The sequence below is a fragment of the Sturnira hondurensis genome, unplaced genomic scaffold (genome assembly GCF_014824575.4).
Source record: "Sturnira hondurensis isolate 20B ecotype Veracruz unplaced genomic scaffold, ASM1482457v3 Scaffold0010128, whole genome shotgun sequence".
In the NCBI taxonomy this organism is placed as follows: Eukaryota; Metazoa; Chordata; class Mammalia; order Chiroptera; family Phyllostomidae; genus Sturnira; species Sturnira hondurensis.
In genome coordinates, this window is record NW_028082759.1 from 11,216,447 (window position 1) to 11,239,868 (window position 23,422).

General features: G+C 38.5%; 1 protein-coding gene across 1 annotated transcript in view; it reads left to right on the top strand.

Moving 5' to 3' along the window:
• The window catches only part of LRBA (LPS responsive beige-like anchor protein), a 522,692-nt gene that overhangs the window by 30,594 nt on the left and 468,676 nt on the right, over nt 1–23,422 (top strand). Inside the window, exons 3-4 of the mRNA XM_037058420.1 lie at nt 22,006–22,237; nt 22,447–22,547. Coding sequence (XP_036914315.1) covers nt 22,006–22,237; nt 22,447–22,547 — 333 coding nt within the window. The remainder of the gene's footprint in view (nt 1–22,005; nt 22,238–22,446; nt 22,548–23,422) is intronic.

Genomic DNA, 23,422 nt, shown 5'->3' on the forward strand with positions numbered 1-23,422 from the left:
AAGAAAAAAGCTATTGCAGATTGTTTCTATACATCTTACTCTAGTTGCCCATGAGATGGCGCTCATCTGTATCACTTTTGTAATATTGATGTTTTGTAAGATGCTCATAAGAGAATCTAGAAATATATTATGCTGTAAATGTCATTATATTCTCAGTAGTTATAATAGTTAGGAGGTACATTATGCCAGTATGATATAAATCCGTCTGTTTTTCATCTTAGTCTAATCACATTTATGTTGGGTTGGCCAAAAAGTCTGTAAACACGTTTTTCATTTTCACCAATAACTTTGTTGATTTGAATATTTTGAGTATGTTGGCTATCTCCTGCTATTGGCTCCTAGTGGTTAGAGGCCGGAGGTGCTGCTAAACATCTCCACTGCATAAGACAGCCCCACAGCACAGAATGATTTGGCCAAAATGTCAGTAGTGCCAAGAAACTGCATAAACCACTTCTGACACATTCCATCAGTCATCATAGCACCTTCTCTATACACTGCACAGATCTTTTTTTTTTTTTTTTGCGTTTCAGTTGTAGTTTTACCTTTCTTGAAATAATAAAGCATAATATATCAAAAATGTTGCTTATTTTTCATCTTCAATATTAAAATGGCTATAGAAAAATTCACCAGTTTTAATAAGTTTTCTTTTAAATGCATGCTGATGTGACAGCTGCCACAGTACAATCTAACAACATTGTTTAGAATGAAGTTAAAGTCAATTAAGCACTACTAGAGCCATCGTATGGAAAAAATCAAATGAACCTTTTGGCCAGCCCAGTATGTTTCTTCCCTAATCTGGTGGTTGGCTAACATAAAGTCATTGATTTGCTATGTCTTCAAATGAATGATACCTTAAACATGTCTCAACTTTGACCTTCTTTAAGATAAACCTCAGATTGCATTTCAGTTTTCTATAATGTTTTTCATAATTTTCCTTTGGGTCAAGCCAGTAATGCTTGTAAAATAGGTGAAATTTAGAGCTCTTAATTTTTTACTTGCTATGGTTATTTGCTAAATAAATGTAAGTATATCTTATTAGAAAGAGAATGGTATTTTGTTTTCTTGGTACTCACCGAAAACATTCTACTAGTTCTCTGACTTTTGTTTTTTGGGGATAGATTCTAGTAAAACATGAGGAACCAATTATATTTCTGGATTGTTGCCACCGTGTGCCAACTATCTTTTTTGCAACTATCCCTTTTACTGAACTTTTATAAGTTTATTTTTTTTACTGAGATGGGACCAGTGCATATAGCCTAGATGAGGTAGAAAGACTTGTTCAGCAATAACATCATTAAGAGGCCCAGGTGCCTGAAGTGCTCTGATTGGCCCGACTTACATCGCAGCTCTGCCACAGAAACAATCACTGTCACTGACAGTGTGTGACATTCTGCGGGCATAACCCTTGTCTAATGCCCCTCTGTGAAACGGGGCACCGTGACCGAAGTCTCCTACAAGGGCTATGTGAAGTAAGGAAAGAGTTCTCCGAAAGAATCGAGGAAGGAAATATGAAAGTGATGCTTCCCTGAGAAAGGTGGTCATAACTATAATTAACACATCACTTTTATGTGCTGCTATAAAGATGAAAACATGCTCTGTGCCGTAGAGCTTTGCATAATAAACAGGTGTATGTGTGTGTGTGTGTGTGTGTGTGTGTTTTGAGAATATCTTGTGTGACATCAGAATCTGGTAGACTTTATTTTGACTCCTAACTCAGTCACTCCTTAGGGTTGTGAGCTCAGGCAGGCTATATAATCTTTCTGATCTAGTTCTCGTATTTGTAACATGGGACTAATAGTACCAACCTCAGAAGATTGTTAGAATCTGTGAAAATGAAGTCTAATGCATAATAGTTCCTTCTATAGTTTTCCTTCTCATGAGTTCACAGTCTGATGGAGATGTGAGTCAGGAAACGATAACTCCCAGTCCAAGGCAGGTGTATATGCCTTGCAGAACACATGGCTTTGATAATTCAGAGTGGGGGAAGCATTTACTTCCTTTTTGGTTTTATGGGTAAATATATATAAATTTTTTTGTGGAGGAGAGTTGAGCTAAACTTTGAATTTTAGGCAAAGAGAACAAAGACAAGGAAGTAGAATTTTAAAGTTTCTTCTTGGTGTAATTGGACAGGTGAGAAAGGTTGGACAGGGACAAGGTGGGAGGCGAGGGTTTTCGGGTTTTGCTGGGGTTGGCCCAGGAGTTTGCTTGGCAGTCACGAGGTTTTTGTAGTGGGGTTGCACATGGTTAAAACTCTCTTGGGAAGCTCGATATGGTGGTATTGACATCATATTCTTAACCAATTGGAATTATTTTTCAGTGAGAAAAATTTTTATGTTTTTAGTGTATTACCGATTTTAAGTTCTATTCATCTAAATTAAATTAGGCTTTTACTAAAAATTGTAATGTAGATATTTTAGTTTTACTGAGTGAATATTGGATCTCAAATAACTAATAGGAGCTAGGTAAAGGCTTATGTTTCTATGTTGTTTAGCTTTCAAGGCCAGTAGCTTGTCTCTGGCCCCAGCCTGGGATTTCTGATGGCAAGATACTGAAGGAGTCATTTAAATATTAATTCTTACCAAAGCTGTCTCATTTTAACCCTAGTTTTTGTGCCTCCATTTGTTCGTGCTGATAGACAGTTCACAGTAATCGATGTTTTGGGAAATGCAGGTTCTTTGGCTTTAATGCGCTCTTCTGGGAAAATGTAGAATTTACCTCTGCTAAATACTTCGACTTCCAGCACTGTTTACTGTCCTGGTTTTGTGTTATGTTAAGCTATCTAGAGGAATCTTGGTTTGCTGGTTAGCCAGTTTGAACAGTTAAGACTGAAATGTCAACATAAGAGTAAGGAAAGGTTTAGCACTTCTGAGAATAAGCTACAAAAATACCATTTGGATATTTTACTTTTAATGTGTTTATTTTGTAAGAGCTGATTCATTAAAATCTCTTTCATACCCATCTTTTACGACAGTGCTGTTCCCTATGTTTGGGGGCCAAACACTCCACATAATGCCCAGACAAAACAGAAAATTAATAGGGATCATGTATTGAAGACCATCTTCACTGGTACTGACATGTTAGTTGCCTATAGTACCTGATCCAGTGTTAGTGATAAGTGGGATGGTATCTTTTCAGAATTTTCTGGGCTGTCAAATGTCTGACTCTTTTGTGGTTGTTTAATATTTCCTATAGGTAATACACTAGCATGTTGAAAATAAGGATGACGTGATGACATGGCTGCCACCTCTGTCTCCCCCGTCTTCGGCACACCTTATCCCTGACAGTCGTCTCTCACCCAAAATTAATTCAGTCACTGCTAAAGAGAACCTGAAAAATAAGTATTATTAGCCTCTTCCATAGCTTTGGATTTTCCTTAGGTTTTTATAAACAAATATAAAATATTTGTATGTTTCACCTCTTTTTAAAATGTATGTTTTTCAAGTTTACATGTGCAGAATTGGAAAAAGTGGTCTCAGGAATGTTTTAATGTTCAACCCATGTATGGTTATTTTTCATTTCTATTTCTTTTAAAATCTAGTTTATTGTGATAAGAACACTTAATATGAGATCTACCTGCATCTTTTTTTTTCAGTGTAAAATACAGCATTATTAACGACAGCAGATCTCCAGAGCTTACTTTGCATAATTGAGCTTTAAGCCCATTCATTAGCAACCACCATTTCCCCTTCCCTCTGGTCCTTGGCCCCCCCCCCCCCCCTTCTCTGCCATTGTATGGCTTAACCGCTCACTGTTTGTCTTCGGTGACTGTCTTATTTCACTTAGCCTAGTGTCTTCAGGTTTCCTTCATGTTGTCAGGTATTATAGGATTTTTGTCTTATTTTATGGCTGAATTGTATTCCATTTATTTCTATACCACATTTTTATCTCTTCTTCTACTGATGGACATTTAGATTGTTTCCACATCTTGACTGAGTAGAACTGAAATGAACGTTGGAGTGCCAATACAGTAGTCTCCTGTCGTTCATAGTATTGCTTTCCACAGTTTCAGTTACCTGTGTGCAAGTGGGTACTGAAAATATTAAATGGAAAGGTTTAGAAATAAACAGTGCATAAGTTTTAAATTGCATGCCATTCTGAGTGTCCTGAAATCTTGTGGCCTTCTCACCTGGGATGTGTATCGTGCCCTTGTCCAGCAAACCCATGTTGTATACGCTGCCTGTCTGTTCTTAGCCACGTTGGCCATCAGATTAGCTGTTCCAGCGCTTGTCTTCAAGTAGCCCTCGGAGTAGCCCCCAGCTGCGTGGCATTCACCTCACTTCGTCTCACCATGTGGGCGTTGTATCATCTCACATCGTCACAAGAAGGAAAAGGGTGACGACAGTGCAGTGAGATATTTTGAGAGAAACCCCATTCACATAACTTTATTACAGTGCATTGTTATAATTGTTTTATTTTATCATTCGTTACTGTTGTTAATCTCCTGCTGTGCCTAATTTGTGACTTAAACTTCTTCATAGGTGTGTATAGGAAAACACATACAGGGTTCGGTACTGTCTGTTGTTCCAGGCACCCGTGGGTGTCGTGGAACATACGCTGTGCGGAAGGGGAACTACTGTATCCCTACTAGAATCTGATTACAATTCTTTTGGAGAAATACTCATAAGTCAAATACGGAGATAATATGGTAGTTCTATTTTTAATTACAAGAATTTTTAAGATTTAATCTATTGTTTAGAGAGAAGGGAAGAGAGGAAGAAAGAGAGAAACATTGGTATGAGAGAGAACCATTGATTGGATGCCTCTCGTGGGGCCCGGATCAGGGACTGAACCTGCAACCCAGATATGGATATGTCCCCCGACTGGGACTGGACCAGAGACCTTGTGCTTTGCACGCCAGTGCCCATCTAACTGGACCACACTGGTCAGGGCTATTTTTATTTGTAGGAAACTTCTGTATTGTTTTCCTATTTGTAGGGAACTTCTGTATTGTTTTCTGTAGTGGCTGCAACATTTTATATTTCCATCTGCAGTGCACAGGGTTCCAGTTTTTTCATCCTTGCCAATACTTAGTCTTTTTTTTTAGACAGTAGTATTTTTAAATAAATATTTTTAAAGGTTTTATTTATTGATTTTTATTTAGAGAAAGGGGAAGGGAAGAGGGAGAGAAACATCAGTGTGTGGTTGCCTCTTGCCTGGCCCCCACAGTGGGCCTGGCCCACAACCCAGGCGTGTGCCCTGACTGGAAATCGAACTGGCACCCCTTGGGTTTGCAGCCCACACTCAATCCATTGAGCTACATCGGTCAGGGCTGGACAGTAGTATTCTTATAGGTGTGAGGTGATACCTCTTTGTGGTTTTCACTTGCATTTCCCTGATGGTTAATGACTTGATCTTCTTTTCCTAGAACTGTTGACCATTTGTATATCTTCTTTGGAGATAAATCTTTTCAAGTCTTTATATTATTTTTTAAATTATATTTTATTGATTATACTACTTCAGTTCCAATTTTTTCCCCCTTTGCCCCACTTCCACCCAGCAACCTCACTTTCTCAACAATCCCCACACCATTGTTCATGTCCATGGGTCATGAATATAAGTTCCTTAGCCCTGGCTGGTGTAGCTCAGTGGATTGAGCACAGGCCTGTGAAGCAAAGAGTCACTGGTTTGATTCCCAGTCAGGGCACATTCCTGGGTTGCAGTCCAGGTCCCCATTAGGGGACACATGAGAGGCAACCACACATTAATGTTTCTCTCCCACTCTTTCTCCTTCCTGTCCCCTCTCTCTAAAAATAAATAAATATTAAAAAAATAAGTTCTTTGGCTACTCCTTTTCCTATGCTGTACTTTACGTCCCCATGGCTGTTCTGTAACCACCTGTATTTGTACTTCTTGATCCTCTCACCCGTGCCCCCATGCCCCCTCCCATCTGGCAACCATCAAAACACTCTCCATATCCATGGTTCTGTCTCTGTTCTTGATGCTTAATTTATTTTTTAGATTCACTTGTTGATGTGGGTTGTTCCCCCCACTCCATTTTATTGTTCATAGTTTTGATCTTCTTTTTCTTAAAAAGTCCCTTTAACATTTCATATAATAATGGTTTCATGATGATGAAGTCCTTTCATTTTTTCTGGTCTGGGAAGCTTTTTAGCTATCCTTTGATTCTAAATGGTAGATTTCCTGGGTAGAGCAATCTTGGCTATAGGTGCTGCTTTTCATGACTGTGAATATTTCTTGCCAGTCTTTACCAGCCTGCAAAGTTTCTATTAAAAATCAGCTGACAGTCTTATAGGAACGCCTTTGTAGGTAACTAACTAACTTTCTCTTGCTGCTTTTAAGATTTTTCTCTGTAACATTTGGCATTTTAATTATGATGTATCTTCAAGTGGGCCTGTGTATCCATCTTGTTCGAAACTCTGTGAGCTTCCTGGACTTCCATGTCCTTTTCCTTCACCACATTAGGGAAGGTTTCTTTCATTATTTTTTCAAATAGATCTCCAATTTCTTGCTTTTCCTCTTTTCCTTCTGGCACCAATATGATGTGAATGTTGGACCTCTTGAAGTTGTCCCAGAGGCTGCTTTCACTATCCTCATTTGTTTGGATTCTCTCTCTCCCTCCCTCTCCCTCCCTCTCTCTCCCTCTCTCCCTCCCCCCTCTCTCTCGATTGTTTTTTATTTTTTGCTTCCTTATGTTCCACATCATTGATGTGGTTCTCAGCTTCATCTACTCTATTGTTTTCCTGAGAATTGTTCTTTGTTTTGATTAGTGTTACCTTTGTTTCTGACTGGATCTTTTTTATGGTGTTGAGGTCCTCACTAAGTTCCTTTGGCGTCTTTATTACCAGTGTTTAGAACTGTGCATTTGATAGATGGCTTATCTCCATTCCATTTAGCTTCTTTTTTGGCATTTTGATCTGTTCTCTCATTTGGGCCATGTTTCTTTGTCCCCTCATTTTGGCGGCCTCCCTGTGTTTGTCTTTGTGTATTAGGTAGAGCTGCTGTGACTCCGTGTCTTGGTATTATGGCCTAATGTAGTAGGTGTCCTGTGGGGTCCAGTGGCATAGCCTCCTCTATCACCCAAGCTGGGTACTTGAGGTGTGCCCTTCATGTAGGCTGAGTACACCCTCCTCTTGTAGTTGAGCCTTGATTACTGTTGGCAGATCTACTTTCTTTAAAAAGTATATTTTATTGATTATGTTATTATAGTTGTTGAAATATTTCTCCCCTCCTCTTGATACCCCTATTCCCTCTAGCATTTACCCCTCTCAGTTCATGTCCATGGGCCTTACACATAGAAATTCTTTGGCTTCTTTTCCTATACTATTCTTGACCACCCCGTCTATTTTGTACCTACCAATAATGCTTCTTATTCTGTGTACTTTTCCCCATTCTCTCTCTTTCCTCTCACTACCGATAACCCTCCATGTGATCGACATTTCCGTGATTCTGTTCCTGTTCTAGTTGTTTACTTAGTTTGTTTTTGTTTTTTAAGTTCAGTTGTTAATTGTGAGTTTGTTATCATTTTACTGTTCATAGTTTTGATCTTCTTTTTCTTAGATAAGTCTCTTTAACATTTCACATAATAAGGGCTTGGTGATGATGAACTCTTTTAACTTTGCTCTGTCTGGGAAGCACTTTATCTGCCTGTCCATTCTAAATGATAGCTTTGCTGGCTAGAGTAATTTTGGATGTAGGTCCTTGCCTTTCATGACTTTGAATACTTCTTTCCAGCCCTTTCTTCCCTATAAGGTTTCTTTTGAGAAATCAGCTGACAGTCTTATGGGAACTTCTTTGTAGGTAACTCTCTCCTTTCTGCTTTCTGCTTTTAAGTTTCTCTTTCTCTCTCTTTATTTATTTATTTAATTTTATTTATTTACTTATCTTTAGAGGGGAAGGAGAGAGGGAGAGAAACATCAATGTATGGTTGCCTTTTGTGCATCCTCTGCTGGGAGTTGGCCTGCAGGGAACCTGCCTGCAACCTAGGCATGTGCCCTGACTGGGAATCAAACCACAATCCTCTGGTTCGCAGGCCTGTGCTCAATCCACTGAGCTACACCAGCCAGGGCTTCTCTCTTTATTTTTAATCTTGGATAATTTAATTTTCATGTGTCTTGGGGTATTCCTCTTTGGCTCCAACTTTTTTGGAATTGCATGTTTATTTCTTTTGCCAGATTGGGGAAGTTTTCATTATTTTTTTTCAAATAAATGTCCAATTTCTTGCTCTTCCTCCTCTCCTTCTGGCATCCCTGTGATTCAGATGTTGAAATGTTTAAAGTTGTCTCAGGGGTTCCAAAGTCTCTCCTCAATTTTTTAAATTCTTGTTTCTTCATTCTGTTGTGTTTGAATGTTTATTTCTTCCTTTTGTTCTAAACCATTGATTTTAGTACTGGTTTCCTTCCCTTTACTGTTGGTTCTCTGTTCATTTTTCTTTACTTCACTTTGCATAGCCTTCACTTCCTCCTCTATTTTGTGTCTGTACTGAATCATTACTGTGAGCATCCTGATTACCAATATTTTGAACTCTGCATCTGATCAGTTGGTTATCTCCTTGTCATTTTGTTCTTTTCTGAAGCCTTGATCTGTTCTTTCATTTGGGCCATGTTTTTTTTTGTCTTGGCACAGCTGTTGCACAGCAAGGGGTGGAGCCTTAGGTATTTTTCAGGGCGGGGCAACCCATGCCACTGTGTTGTGGTGCGATATGTGTGCGAGGGGTCCAAGAGGGAACAGTGCTGCTTGCTCCTCTCTCTCCTACTTTCAAACACTTCCTTCACAACCCATGAGCAAATTGGACCCTTTAGTACTGATTACTAGGTAGGTGGATTTGTATATGTTCTAGGACCACGTGGTTCCCTCCAGTGGGCTTTCCTGTGAGGCCGGGACTTTTTCCTGCTGCTGCAACCCCCACAGGTTTTTATAGCCAGAGGTTTTTGAGGCTTTAGTTCCCTGCCCTGGAACCCTGGTTTGCATGGTCTGCCTTGTTCCCCAGTTGTTCTGGTTTATCTCTACAGGAATGTGGGACCACCTGGTCTGCCATTGTCCGACCAGTCTGCCAGCTGCTGCCTCACCTCATTTGCCAGCTGTCGGCTTGCCACATGTCTTCCCCCAGCTGCCCATCTCCACCCTGCCTACCAGTCAGGATGAATGTTTCTTTTTTAACTCCTTGGTTGTTGGACTTCCATACAGTTTGATTTTCTGGCAGTTCTGGTTGTTTTTTTGCTTTAAAATTGGTTGTATCCTTCTTTTGGTTTTGTTATCCTTCTGTTGTTAGGAAGCGAAATATATCTACCTATGCTTCCTTCCTGGCCAGAAGCTCTCCATGTATGATGGGTTTGCTGGAAAAAATACTTGATATGATTTTAGACTTCTTAAATATTTTAAGACTATTTTTGTGGCAGAGTGTTCTGCGTGTGCTTGAGAAAAATGTGCATTCTGGTACAGTTGGATGGAATGTTCTGTATCTGTGTGTTAGGTTCATTTAGTCTAAAGTATAGTTCAAGTTTAGTGCTTTCTTATTATTTTTTGAACTTGGTTTTATTTGGAACTTTACCAATAATTAAGAATGATGTCTAGTTTGAATACAATGGTATGTGAGTATCCAGTACACTTCTTAATCAGTGTGCTTTGCTATTGGCACATATGTTCATATAGATTCTTAATTTAGGTGGTCATTTACAGGGATTTATATATTGAAAAACATATTTTAAATTATTTTAGTTCTTTATTTTGGTTAGAGCACTATGTCGCCTTTTTAAAAACTTTGAAGTTTTTTGGCATGACATTGGTTAACAAAATTATGTAGGTTTCAGGTGTACAGTTCTATAATACACCATTACTCTAGCTTTTTTTATTGTTTTTTTTTAAAAAATATTTTACTTATTTATTTTTTAGAGAGAGGGGAAGGGAAGAAGAAAGAGTGGGAGAGAAACATCAATGTGTGGTTGCCTTTTCATGAGTCCCCTACTGGGGACCTGGCCTACAACCTAGGCATGTGCCCTGACTGGGAATCGAACTGGCGACCCTTTGCTTCACAGGCCTGTGCTCAATCCACTGAGCTACAGCAGCCAGGGCATTCTTATTGTTTCTTGGTCAGTCTTATTATCTATTGCATTTTATCAAATCTAAGATGTCATCAGTTGTACCTTTGATATCATTTCATTCAACATTAAGGAAAACCTGCCAACTTAAATTTATGATGCCATTATTGTAAGACATATTCTCATTTTTGAGGCTTTTTAAAAAAGTTGATGAAGTTCAGTATATGGATTTTATTCAGGTAGTATTGGGGTATAACAGATTTTTAATAAAAAGGCGTTAGATGTAATGCAGTAATATTGTTGATAGGAAAGTATGGATGAAAATGAAAAACTTCATTAAAAGATGGCTGCATTATATATGGTTTTACATATGTGTCCCAATTCAGCTAATTTTCTATATTTGAAATTAGTCTGGATTTTCTGGTTGTAAGAGGTGGAACTTACATCAAATTAGCTTAAGTATGGGGGGGGTTGATTGTTGATCGGTCTGTAGGGCCAGGACAAATCATTGACTGAAAATACGAGAACTAGGTACTCTGGAAGCAGGTGCTGGAGGTGGCGAGTTGATGCCACCAGAATAGGCTTTCTCCGCTTATGCTGTAGATTGGTTTCTCTGTGCGCATACCAGGGAAGATGCTTGCTGCAAGCTACCAATTGGGGTATCATTAAGTTCTTCTCCTCCTCCTCGTTAAAAACACAATCTTTGTAATGACTTCTTTCAGTGTGATTTGAGTTACATTTGTCACCTTTGGATTATTCACGGTGACCTGTATGTGCCAGGCCTTACTTATGTGTCCTCTCTATGGCCTGGGTGTGAGTTACTGTGATTTTACTGCCTGAAGAATGCTGGGAATGGAATGGGGACTAGAGGAGCAGTGAGTACAGTATAGAGAAAAACAGATGTCTATTAAGGTGGGCATTTAGGTTGTTCCCAGTTTATTACCGTGGTTAACACTGCTTCTTCTTCTTTTTTAAAAGGTTTTATTTACTCAGTTTTAGAGAGAGGGAGAAGGGAGGAAGAAAGAGAGGGAAACATCACTGTGTGGTTGCTTTTTGAGTGCCCCCTACTGGTGACCTTGCTTGCAACGCAGGCATGTGCCCTGATTGGGAATAGATTCAGCGACCCTTTGGTTTGCAGGCCGGCACTTAATCTACTCAGCCACACCAGTCAGGGCACAGTTTCTTTTTTATATCTGATAAATCTCCTTCCATAAGTATGTTGGTATAAAATTAAAGAATATTGGTATGAAATTATTATGAAGATCTTAAAGTCCATCTTTTGTGGAGGAAAGTTAATAATACAGATTTTTCTTTGATATATTCTAAATTTTGCAGTTCCTCAAAATAGGATTTGTAGAGTCTTCAAATTATAAGCTGAAATTTAAGAATGTATTTTAACATAGTTTGGAAACGTTGAGGTTGTGAAAGTAATAAGGGTTCTTAAAGTGTATGTAATTCTATAAACAGTGTTATATATGTAACACTATAATCAAACTCAAGTACTGTAATAATTGATTCAGTTGTGGAATGCGTGACATTTTGCTATCTTTTTTATCTCCTGTGATGTTTTGATTCTGAGTAATGTAAGTTCAGTGGACTTCTGACTGGTTGTCACACAGTGACAGATTTCTGATTTTTAAAATATGTCATTGCTATAAATCATTGGTTTGCTAGATTGAACTAGCAGGCTATTAAAGAACATGGCAGTATTTACTGTAGATAAATGCAAATTTAAAAAGGTTCTGTGTATGAAGGTTTAAGTGATTTATTAGCCTTCAGTGCACACATGAATCTGAAGTTATGTAATGGATTTTAAAAATTTCATTTCCTGTTCGAAGGTTCAAATTTGCATATTTATTCTATAATGCAAGGATTTGATCTGAATCAATAAGATATATAGTTAAACTCCGCGATATCAATATGTGCTTAATCTTTTTTTTTTGGTATCTTATATGGCAAACCTTTCTTTAGGTGTAGGGCAAATGATTAAATACACCTGAATTTTTTTCCCTGTCTGGCTAGGGTGGGAAAGGAGGGAGAATTGAAGACACTGGGACTCGTACGTATTTAGATGGCTCAGAAATTGTGCTCAGGAGTGTGTCCTTGCCCTTTAATTTGGCTTTTATTATTTCCTGCCAATGAGAGATTCTCCTATGTTAATGTTGTTTTCTTTTCAATGGGAAATAATCAGAACAATTAATTCCATTAACAAAGTCACAACTCACATCAGTTACTTATTTTTTAAATTAAACTTTTTATTTTGAGATAATTGTAGATTCACATGCAGTTGTAAGAGATAATACAGAGATCCCTTGTTCCCTTTTCTCAGTTTCCCTTAGTAGGGAAATTTTACAGACTATATAGTACAATATTGGCATTGATGCAGTCAAGATACAGAACGTTTTATCATATACGGAGCCCTGCTGTCGACCTTCTATGTTCCTATCCCCTTCCCTCCTCCTGCACCTCCCTTTTACCCTGGCCACCTCCAGTATGTTCTCCGGGTCTATAATGTTGCCAGTCCAAGAGCCCTATGTAAATGGAATCATGAGCTATATCACCATTTCTTTAGTTTGTTTTGGCACAGTTCTTTTGAGGTGCATCTAGATTGCTGTATCAGTAGTTTGTTTCTTTTTGTTGTTGAGTTGTATTCCATGGTATGAATATACCAGTTAATTTAATCTGCCTGCTGGACAGCTGAGTCATTTCCATTTTTTGGCAATGGCGAATAAAGCTGCTATAAACATCTGTGTACAGATTTTTGTGTGAACAAAAGTTTTCATTTTTCTGGGAAGAATGCCAGAAGTGCATTTGCTAGATCATATAGTAGTTACACATTTAGTTGTTTTACAACACTGTCAGACTTTTCCTGAGTGACTGTGCCATCTTACATTCCTGCTAACAACGTGGGAGTGATTCGGTTTCCTGCATTCTTGGTAGCGTTTGGTGGTGTCGCTTTTTTTTTTTAGCCATTCTGATAGATCTGTGATGACATCCGATTGTGGTTTTAATCTGCATTTCTGTAAAGGCTAATGGTATCTTTTCATGTGCTTATTTGTCATCTATATATCCTCTTATGTGAAATATTTGTTCTTGTCTTTTGACCATTGGATATTTTTGTTCTATAATTGGATTTATTTGTTTATTTTTTGCTTTTGGATTTTGAAACTTACTTATTATAGATATTTTCCTCTGACAGATAGGTGCTTGGCAAATACTTTCTTTTAGGCCGTAGCTTGTCACTTTATTATCTTTAACAGTATCTTTTGGAGAGTAAATTTTAAAATTTTGATGAGGCCCAATTTACCAGTTTTTCCTTGTATCAGTCTTGCTTATGATATCAAGTCTAAGAACTCTTTGCTTAACTCTAAATCCTGAAGATTTTCCTCTGTCTTTCTAAAAAGTTTTGTGTTTTTACATTTTAGACCATTATCTGTACTGAGTTAATTTTTGTGTAAGGTATGATACTTAGATAAAGGTTCATTGTTCATCCATGGCAGTGATTTTTAACCTTTTTCATGTCATGGCAAACATAAGCTAATTACTAAAATTTTACGGCACACCAAAAATATATTTTTTGCTGATCTGACAAAAATAGGTATAATTCTGATTGACTTACAGAAAAATAATACTAGTAATTACCTACCCTTCTTGCTCCAAAGGAACTTTAAAAAAATCAGGTGCCTATACTTATATATAAGGATTACTGATACCAAGAATTAACCAATCAGAGGCAACCTAATTATGCAGCATGCCTAATAAGTTGCAACTTTTCACATGACCTATGTATTTATGGTTTATTACAGACGTCTGGTGCATTCACACCAGATGGCTATTGTTGTCTTGGCTGTTGTCATTTTTTTAATTTGACAATCTAAGGGGAAAGAGGTCAGTGCCCTTGACTAAAATAGTCCGGTACTACATGTTTTAAAATTCTCATGCTGCACTGGTTGAAAATCGCCAGTCTATGGATATCTAATGGTGCTAATTTTCTAGCACCATTTGTTGCATTTTCCGTAGAATTGCTTTCATGCCGCTGTCAAAACTCAGTTGGGCGTATTTGTGAGGGTCTGTGTCTGTGTTCCGTGTTCTGTTGTTGTGTTTTCTGTCCCTCTGGCAGTGGGTCATAGTGTTTGATCACGGTAGCGAATCTGCAAACTGGGTAGATTACTTCTTCCCACTCTGTCTTTCTTTTTCAAGATTATTTTTCCTGTGCTGAGACCTTTGCTTTTTCATACCCATTTTAGAATAATTTTTATATGTCTAAAAGTCTTGCTGAGATTAAGAAAGGAATTGTGTTCATATACCAAAATTAATTCAAGGTGGATATAAGACTTAAATATAAGCTGTGAAACCATTAAAGCCCTAGAGGAGGACATTGGCAGGAAAATCTCAGATACTCCACATAGCAATATTTTTATTGATACGTCCCCTAGAGCAAGGGACATAAAGAATAAACAAATGGGATCTCATCAAAATTAAAAGCTTCTGCATGGCTAAGGGAAACAGTATCAAGATAAAAAGAGAAGCAACTGTTTGGGAAAACATATTTACCAATGATACCTCAGACAAAGGTTTAATCTCCAAAATATACAAAGAACTCACTCGACTCCACTCAAAGAAGACGAGCAACCCAATTAAAAAATGGGCAAAGGACTTGAACAGACACTTCTCCAAGGAGGACATACAGAGGATCCAGAGACACATGAAAAGATGCTCGATATCACTAGCTATCAGAGAGATGCAAATTAAAACCACAATGAGATACCACTTAACACCAGTCAGAATGGCTATCATAAACAAAGAAACAAACAACAAGTGCTGGAGAGGTTGTGGGGAAAAGGGGACTCTAGTTCACTGTTGGTGGGATTGCAGACTGGTACAACCACTATGGAAAACAGTATGGAATTTTCTAAGAAAACTAAAAATGAACGTACCTTTTGACCCAGCAATTCCACTCTTGGGAGTATATCCTAAGAACCCTGAAACACCAATCCAAAAGAAGCTATGCACCCTGATGTTCATAGCAGCACAATTTATGATAGCCAAGAATTGGAAGCAACCTAGAAGCCCATCGGTCAATGACTGGATCAAAAAACTATGGTACATTTACACAATGGAATTCTATGCTGCAGAAAGGAAGAAGGAACTCCTACCCGTTGCAACATCATGGATGGAACTGGAAAGCATTATGCTGAGCGAAATAAGCCAGGCGGTGAAAGACAAATACCATATGATCTCACTGTTAACAGGAATCTAAACAACAAAACAAACAAGCAAGCAAATATGACCAATGACACTCAAATACAGAACAGGCTGACAGGGTCCAGAAGGGAGAGGGGAGAGAATCATAGGGGAAAAGGGGATGGACTCATACGAACAAGTATAAAGGACTCATGGACAATAACTAAGGTGGGGGGGTGGAAATGGGAGGGAAGTGGGGAGCACTGGGCAGGGGGCGGGCAGGGCTGGGAATATAAGACAGAAAACTGTACTTGAACAAGAATTAAATAAAAATTAAAATTAAAAAAATAAGAAAGGAATTGTGTTAAATTTAAATGATCATTGGGGAAAACTGACATCTGGACTATGAATGCAGTATATCTCTACAATAATTTAGATCTTTTGTTTCTTTAGTCAGCATTTTGTTGTTTTCAGTATCAAAGTCCTGCAAGTGTTTTGTTAGATATGTCTTAAGTATTTCAGAGGTTTTTTTTTTAGCATTTGTTAATAGTACTGTATTTTTTTTAAGATTTTATTTATTTATCTTTAGAAGGGAAGGGAAGGAGAAAGGGAGAGAACTATCAATGTATGGTTGCTTCTCATGCATCCCCTGCTGGGAACTGGCCCCTGCTGGGAACTGGCCTGCAAACTAGGCATGTGCCCTGACTGGGAATCGAACCAAGATCCTCTGCTTCGAAGGCCTGCGCTCAATCCACTGAGCTACAACAGCCAGGGCAATAGTACTGTATTTTTAACTTCATCACCAGTCCTTCCAGCCCACAGTTTCTGTTGAGAATCAGTCTTATGGGAGCTCCCATGTAGGTAACTATTTTTCTCTTGCTGCTTTTAAGATTTTTTAATCTTCCTCATTTTAATTATGATGTATCTTGGTATGGGTCTCTTTGGGTTCATATTTTAAAAATATATATTTATTTATTTTTAGAGAAGGGGGAATGAAAGGGAGAGAAACATCGATGTGTGAGAGAAACAGTGATTGGTTGTCTCTCACATGTACCCAACCAGGGACCTGGCCCGCAACCCAGGCATGTGCCCTGACTTGTAGTTGAGGGAGGGAGGGAGCCTAAGTAAGTCTACTCACGTACCCTTTAAGAGAAACTGCCCAGGAGTTCAGAAGGCCTCTGTCTCCCTCAGCCACAGTCCCCACTGATCTTTACAGCCCGAAGTTATGGGGACTTCTCTTCCTGACACTGGAACCCTGGATTGAGGGGCCTTGTGTGGGGTGGGGAGCACTTGTTCTTCAGGGGGTAATTTGCAACTAAGACATCTCTCCTGGTTTATCTTTCAAGAAGGCCATCACCAGTGGTCTGGTGCATAGTCTTCAGGTATTTTCTGTAGAAATACTGTCATATGTAATGTATAAATATCTGTATGTTAGAGGCATTGTATATAAAATAGACCTTTGGCTATTTAGGAAAATCCTTATGAGGTGAGACCAAATATTACTATCTCAGAAGGAACTTCCGAGGTACAAGAATGTGTGTAATATTTTATTGGAAATTTTAATTCTTATTGAAATTTTATTGAACATTGTAATGAATTATTGCACATTACCACCGGCATTTTTTCTTCTGTGCTAGTAACTGACTAAGGCAAAGTCTTGTTGCATTTTGTTTCATGTCGGGTGATTTTAAAAGATAAGTACACTAAAGATATTATAATATTTAATCACTTACTATTCTGTGTTTTATTATTTATATATTGTGAATCTCTGCAGGAATAAGACATGTGGAGTCTAAAAATTAAGTTGAGTGAAATTCAGGCCTGAGCTACTTCTCTTTCTAAGCCTACCACAGCACACGGCTGTCTCTTAAGAGTAGGTCGAGATACACACTGGTGGGGGTTAACTGCTGTGGTATGAGAGGTGGGGATGGGGAAATGTCACGTGATAAAGTTACATATATTTTTTCAATTTCTGAGAAAATGCCACAATAGCATTAGCATCTATGTCAGTCAGGTGCGATCGAGAGGCCCCAAATGACAGTGGCTTAAACAAGGTAGACATGTATTTGTCCTTCAGGTGAAAGTTTGGTAGTGGCGTGGTCCCTGGCTGCTGAGACAGTCTGTGGTCATCAGGATCCATAGACCTCTCTGCCCTGTTGTCTTCAATCCGAGAGTGACAGCATGGGTTCCTAGGTGGCTTCTCTGACTCTTGCCATTACGTCAGCATGGTCTGTAAGAGGAAGGAGGAGAGTTGCAAAGAGAAGTCGTGTTACCTTCCTTCGAAGAGTCATACCCACAAGTAGCATGTATTACTGTCCTCCTTGGTCAGAACTCAGTCACATGACTAGCTGGGAAGTGAGATCTTTTATCTGGACCCCATGTCCCAAATCAGAAACTGTTTATTATTATGGAAGAAGCAGCAAATGTCCATGACACAACATTGTAATTTTCCCTCAGTTTTTCCCTGTCGATAAGCTTCTAGTGACTGCCAATGTGTGTAGGGTCACTTTCACCAAGGAGTGGGTTTTTTAGGATAAATTGGATACCTTGAGATTGGCACTTTTAAAAAGTAATTACATTTTAAAGGATGCAGGTAGATAAAAGCTTATTCTTAGTTCATTTCACAAAAGGAATGGACAGATCCAGAGAAAAAAATGGCTTGTCACGAGAGACTGAGAGTATCTAGGTAAGAACATAAGCTGTTAATGTACTTTGTCCAGTTTTTCTGTTACACCCTGTTTCTGTCACATATTTAAGGAAAAATTTAGCAAGTTTCCATGGAAAACATTGCTTCACTTTGAAGTATAAGAATTTTCTATGTTTGCAGTCTTTTTACTTTTATATATCTTTGAAGGGAAGATTATTTTTGGTCTATTTGTGTTTCTCAATTTTCTGAAATGACAAGTGACTTAGGTTTAATTACTAATTTCAGCCTAAATCACTATATTAATATAACCATTGAAAAAATAATCATCATGACCAATTTAAGTTCTAATACAAAACTTGTGAAGGTTTATTTTAATTCTCTGAATAATATGCTTTAAAATTTCTATAATCTTGTACATTAAACTGCAATCTGTAGACAGCATGCTGTGCCACCCTGAAGGTTGCTATAAAAATTGTTTATGAAGTTCAGGCCAAGACTAAACCATGTTGAAATAGAGAGTTTTGAAAAATGTTCTATGTAGCAAAGGAGATCAAATCATGCTAAAATGCAGAAAAAGACTATACATCAGTTTTCAGGCTACATTATTCAAAAAAAATACAACCATAAAAAAGTAATAAGATTACATTTTCACATTTCATGGCTAGTAAAGTGCATTAGGCTTGCTCAGATATTCATAACTTACTGTGACATTTGGGAAGATTACATTCTGTAGTGCGGAGCCATTACCGCAGCTCACATAACAACTAGCCAATGCCTGGACTTAGATCATGATCCCTGTCACAGGGAAGAAATTTGTGTTTCGAAGGTTGATCAGTTTCAAATAACCATTAGAAAGGGTTAACACGACGTGCTCCAGACCCTGTGTGTGGTTTTCAGGTGTAATACATATGTATACATACAGTATATCAAATACGCCACACGTCTGTATGTAGCCCTTTCTGCCATCAGTTTTCTCTTTGAAAGGCATATATTATAACATTTAAAGCAATCGAGGAATATTTAAAACACCTGTCTGCATACTGCTTTCCCAATATAAACTCAGTTTAAAAGCTGGTGCAATATTTGTTTTTTTTTTAAATGACTTAAAATTAATTCTATAGCTTCTCGGGAGGGTGGTTACTGATAGTAATAAACAGATCAAAATGAAAGATTGATAAGTGATATTAGGTGAAGCTAAGGTCTCTTAAGTTAGTTAGCTGCAAGTAGTTGTTTTTTTTTTTTTTAAAGACTTTATTTATCCATTTCTAGAGAGGGGAAGGGAGGGAGAGAAACAGAATTGTTGTGAGAGAAACATTGATTAGTTGCCTCTCCCACACCCCAAACTGGGCGTCTGGCCCGCAACTCTGGCATGTGCCTCGCCCAGGACATTGAACTGGCAACCAGTTCAGTTCACAGGCTGGCACTGAGCCTGCTGAGCCGCACCAGCCGGGTCACAGCTAGGTTTCGGCCTGTGTAGATCTCTGTGGAGGATGTCGCAGAGCATATACACAAAACCTTTCTCCCTTTGCCCTCTTTCCCCAAAGTTATCTTTTCAGAGGCAATTACTATTTAGTTTCTTGTGTATAATTCTTAGGTATATGTCTATGTTTTACCTTTAAATAGTGGCCTACTATTCATGCTTTTCCACTTTGCTTTTCTCACTTAATAGATTTTAGAGATCTTTACGTGTCAAATGGAGCTGCCTCATTCTTTTCAATGGCTGTGTTATATTCCATTATGTAGTTATACACAACTTTACTCACCATTGCCTTGCAGTGTTTTCTTTAGGGGGTCGTTTCTTCTATTTTCTACTCAAAAATACTAAGTGAAGTTTTTATATCTAACACCATCACCCAAATGCTCTATAGATATGTCTTTTGAGATTGATTCATATCGTTAACTGTATCAGTAGTTCCATTACCAAACACTTTTCTACAACACAGTAATTTTTCAGTTGAAGTTCTTTGTTTTTTCCAGATATAGATTATATCATCTGAAAATAATTGTAATTTTAATCCCTCCACTCATGTGTATACATGTTGCTGCCTTTTGACTAAATGTGATTTCCGCATCTTTAGAATAATATCGAGTGATAATGAAGGTACTGGATCCTAGTCTTGTTTTCATGAGAATTATTTTGCATGTTTTCCCATGTGAGCTTGATGCAGGCTTTTCAGGTGTGATGGACGTATTTTGTTATGGAAGCAGGTTTTTTTTCTGTTAATAAATTTAGGAAGGATGATAGAAATGTAAAATCACCACTGAGCAATGCCACAGTAATAAGACTTGCAGGTAAGGTTCATGAGTGGATTCTTAAAAATATGGTAAGAAACAAAATATTTGTATAGTCTGAAGGGATTCTCCCCAAGATGCTTAATTTTTTTAATGAAAAATAGTAACTTTAGAGTGGAAAAAATCTGACAGTCACCACCTTAAACAGGTTAATCCAAGCTAATGTCAGCAAATGTTGAGACATATTGGCATCAGATACTGTCCAAAATGATACACTGAGAAGGACACACATCACTTCTGGGGAATTATTTTTTTAACTGAAAAGTGCGTAACCTGAACTTAAACATGAAGGAGACATTCAGATTGGAAGATAGTCCGTCAAACACCTCTGTAGTTCCTGATCATGGAGTCGAGAATGCCTGTGCAGCTTAGTTTGGAGAGTACCGCCAGGACGCTGATCCTGGGTCAGAAACAGGACATTAGCATGACAGGTGGCAACGTTTGGTGGTATCTGTAGATGTGTTAATGGTATTGTGTCAACATTTATTTCCTGGTTCTAATGATGGCAGTATGATTATAAAATACATGCATGTTTAGGGCAAGCTGGGTAGAGGTTATATAGGAACTGTCCTATTTTGCAACTTTTTGAAATGATTTCAGAATAAAAAAAAGACAAAGCAAGTGAATATATTCACAAAACAAAAATCAGTCTGAATTAGCGTTCTTACGTAGCTTACAGAATCTTGGGTGGCCTAGGGGAATCACAGAGCCAGAACAATGCCGCTAGGAGAACTGGCCCAATCACACCACAGGACTGTTTCAGCAGCAACCCAGCTGTCCTCTCCTTGTGCCCCTGGTTACTGATGGTGTAAGAATTGCATGCTGAACTCTCTGCCAGAGCGTTCCTAGAAGAACCAGATGACTTCACCACTGTGCTTGCCAGGAATTCTTACCTCGCTATGTGCAGATACTGCCTAGTGCTTTTCATTTTTCTGGGTTTCTGCCTCATGCCAGGGTGTATCTTTGGCAGAACCCGAGGCACTTGTTGATCCCTGGCTGCCAGGGGTTTTCATTGATTTCCCAGTTCTGAACCTTCCTAGCTTTTCTGGAGTAAGCTCTGGTTATGCCTGTTACTGTGTTATGAGCTGTTGTATTTTGTTTTGTAAAGTGGACTTTCTCTGAATTCTTGCCCCCTTTTGGGGTTTGGGAACGCATAATGAAAAACCAAGGAGTGTTCAGAAGGATAGGAGTATCGTGATCTTTTAGAAATCTGGTTTGAAAGGATAGCTCTGCAAAAGTAATTGTAAAAGCATTTTAATTCTTTTAAACAGTTGGGATTTGTTAAAATTTAAAAGGTCCCTGTCTGTGGGAGGCTGGTGTGGATGAGATGGCAAGGTGGGGCTGGACAGGTCAGCACAGCTTTCTCTGGATGGGTGTTCTGATAGTTGTACCAGTGAAATAGTCCCCTGGATTGCTGGGTCTGGGTATGTGACTAAAAGTTACCCTGATTATTGGTAGGGAAGGAGAGGGGCCAAAATGAACAGGTATTGTGAACCAGGAGTTGACGAAGATAAACTCCACGTTTTGTGTTTGCTCTGAGCCATTTTTAGTTTTTCACTTTAAATGAAATACTGAATTAGAAGCAGTTACAGAGCTAAGTTAGATCTTTATTCATAGCAGGGCGATAGGTAGTGATTTACTTAAGGCATTACGTGTTTGCTTTTGTTGAAAAATATTTCCATTTCTGTACTCTATTGCTTAATTTTGTGCTATCCTGAAGGTTTCTTAGAGATTTTTGGAGCTGTGTTTTTTTAAAATAAAGACCCTTTTCATGTTGTAGGGGGGTAGAGAAGAATGTACAGGTAGTTACTGCTCATCTGAAGCTTAGGAGCATGCTTGAGTTACGTGGAGTGAAGAAGTACTAATGTGTGTAATTTTTTTTGGAAGCTGGTAGGAGGCCAGTTTGACTTGGAAATGAATTTCATTATCCAAGAAGGCGAGAGTATCATCTGCATGGTGGACCTACTGGAAAAGTGTGACATCACTTGCCAAGCAGAAGTTTGGAGCATGTTTACAGCCGTTCTGAAGAAGAGCATACGGAACCTTCAAGTCTGCACCGAAGTAGGCCTCGTAGAAAAAGTGCTTGGGAAAATCGAAAGAGTCGACAGCATGATAGCAGGTATGAGTTTCTCTATACTGCAGTGGATGTGAAGAAATAGAGTTTGATTCTTAACTACTGTCTTTTTCTTACTTAGTACTATTTATTTGGGAAATAGTTGAGCTTCTAACATGTCCTAGGAACTTGAGTGTCTGCACCCTTAAGCACGGTATATTTTAATTGTTCAAGAAATATAAGCATTTTAAATATTTTGTTTTCTTTGTTTTCAGATCTTTTAGTTGACATGTTGGGAGTGCTGGCTAGCTATAATTTGACAGTTCGAGAACTAAAGCTATTCTTCAGTAAACTTCAAGGAGATAAAGGACAATGGGTAAAAAACAAACCTAAATACTCTTTTTCTTTCAAAGTATACAGAGGGGTCAGATGTCAAACTGAGGGAAGAGATCAGCTAAAATAGCGTGTAGATGTATGCAGATACTTATGCTGTGACCTGACGCAAGTGTGGACTAAGATAACTGGGGTGTTCCGGACGGTAATTTTGTCCTCCTTCAAATCGTTATTCTTCATTGTGCATTCAGCACTTTTTGAGGAAAAGGGTAGGGGCAGAAAATAAAAGTTTTAGGTAGCAGCACCGAGCTTCTCTTTCTTTTGGTCTGAGTAGTGTACTTGTCACCCTGAAATGTGAAAGAGTGAGTTCCCATCTGAATAGCCCACACAGTGCACAAAAGCTCTGTGGGTCCCTGGACCCACCTCCCTAGATGCAGTTTAGTGGGCTTTGCTCTGGGTGAGAGTGGGCAACATGTTTACTTTGAGGAATGCTGGCAAATGGCTTTTTCTTTTTTGTTGCATTTCTAGGCTTGTTTTAGTGCCTTCTAGAGATTGTTCATAACGATTACTCAGCCAGCTAATCCTTGGTCTAGCTCTGTTTAAGTGTATTTAAATTTGTGCTGTACACTTATACACTAATTTATTGTGTTAAAATGGTTAGGCTCTTTACCTTGTTGTTTGTATCAAACTCTAGTTCTCTGGCTACTTTAAAGGTTTTGTCACTGATTTTCAGGAATTTTTGTTTCTTCATGTGGTTTCTTTGTGTTTATCCTGGTTAAAGTTCTTGAATCCGTGGGTTTTAATATAGTTGTCATCAAACTGGGAAATATTTTGGTCATTATTCACATTTTTCTGCCCCTCCCCCTCCCTCTGGTACTCCAGTGACACGCAGCCCTCTTGGTGGTGTCCCAGAGTCAC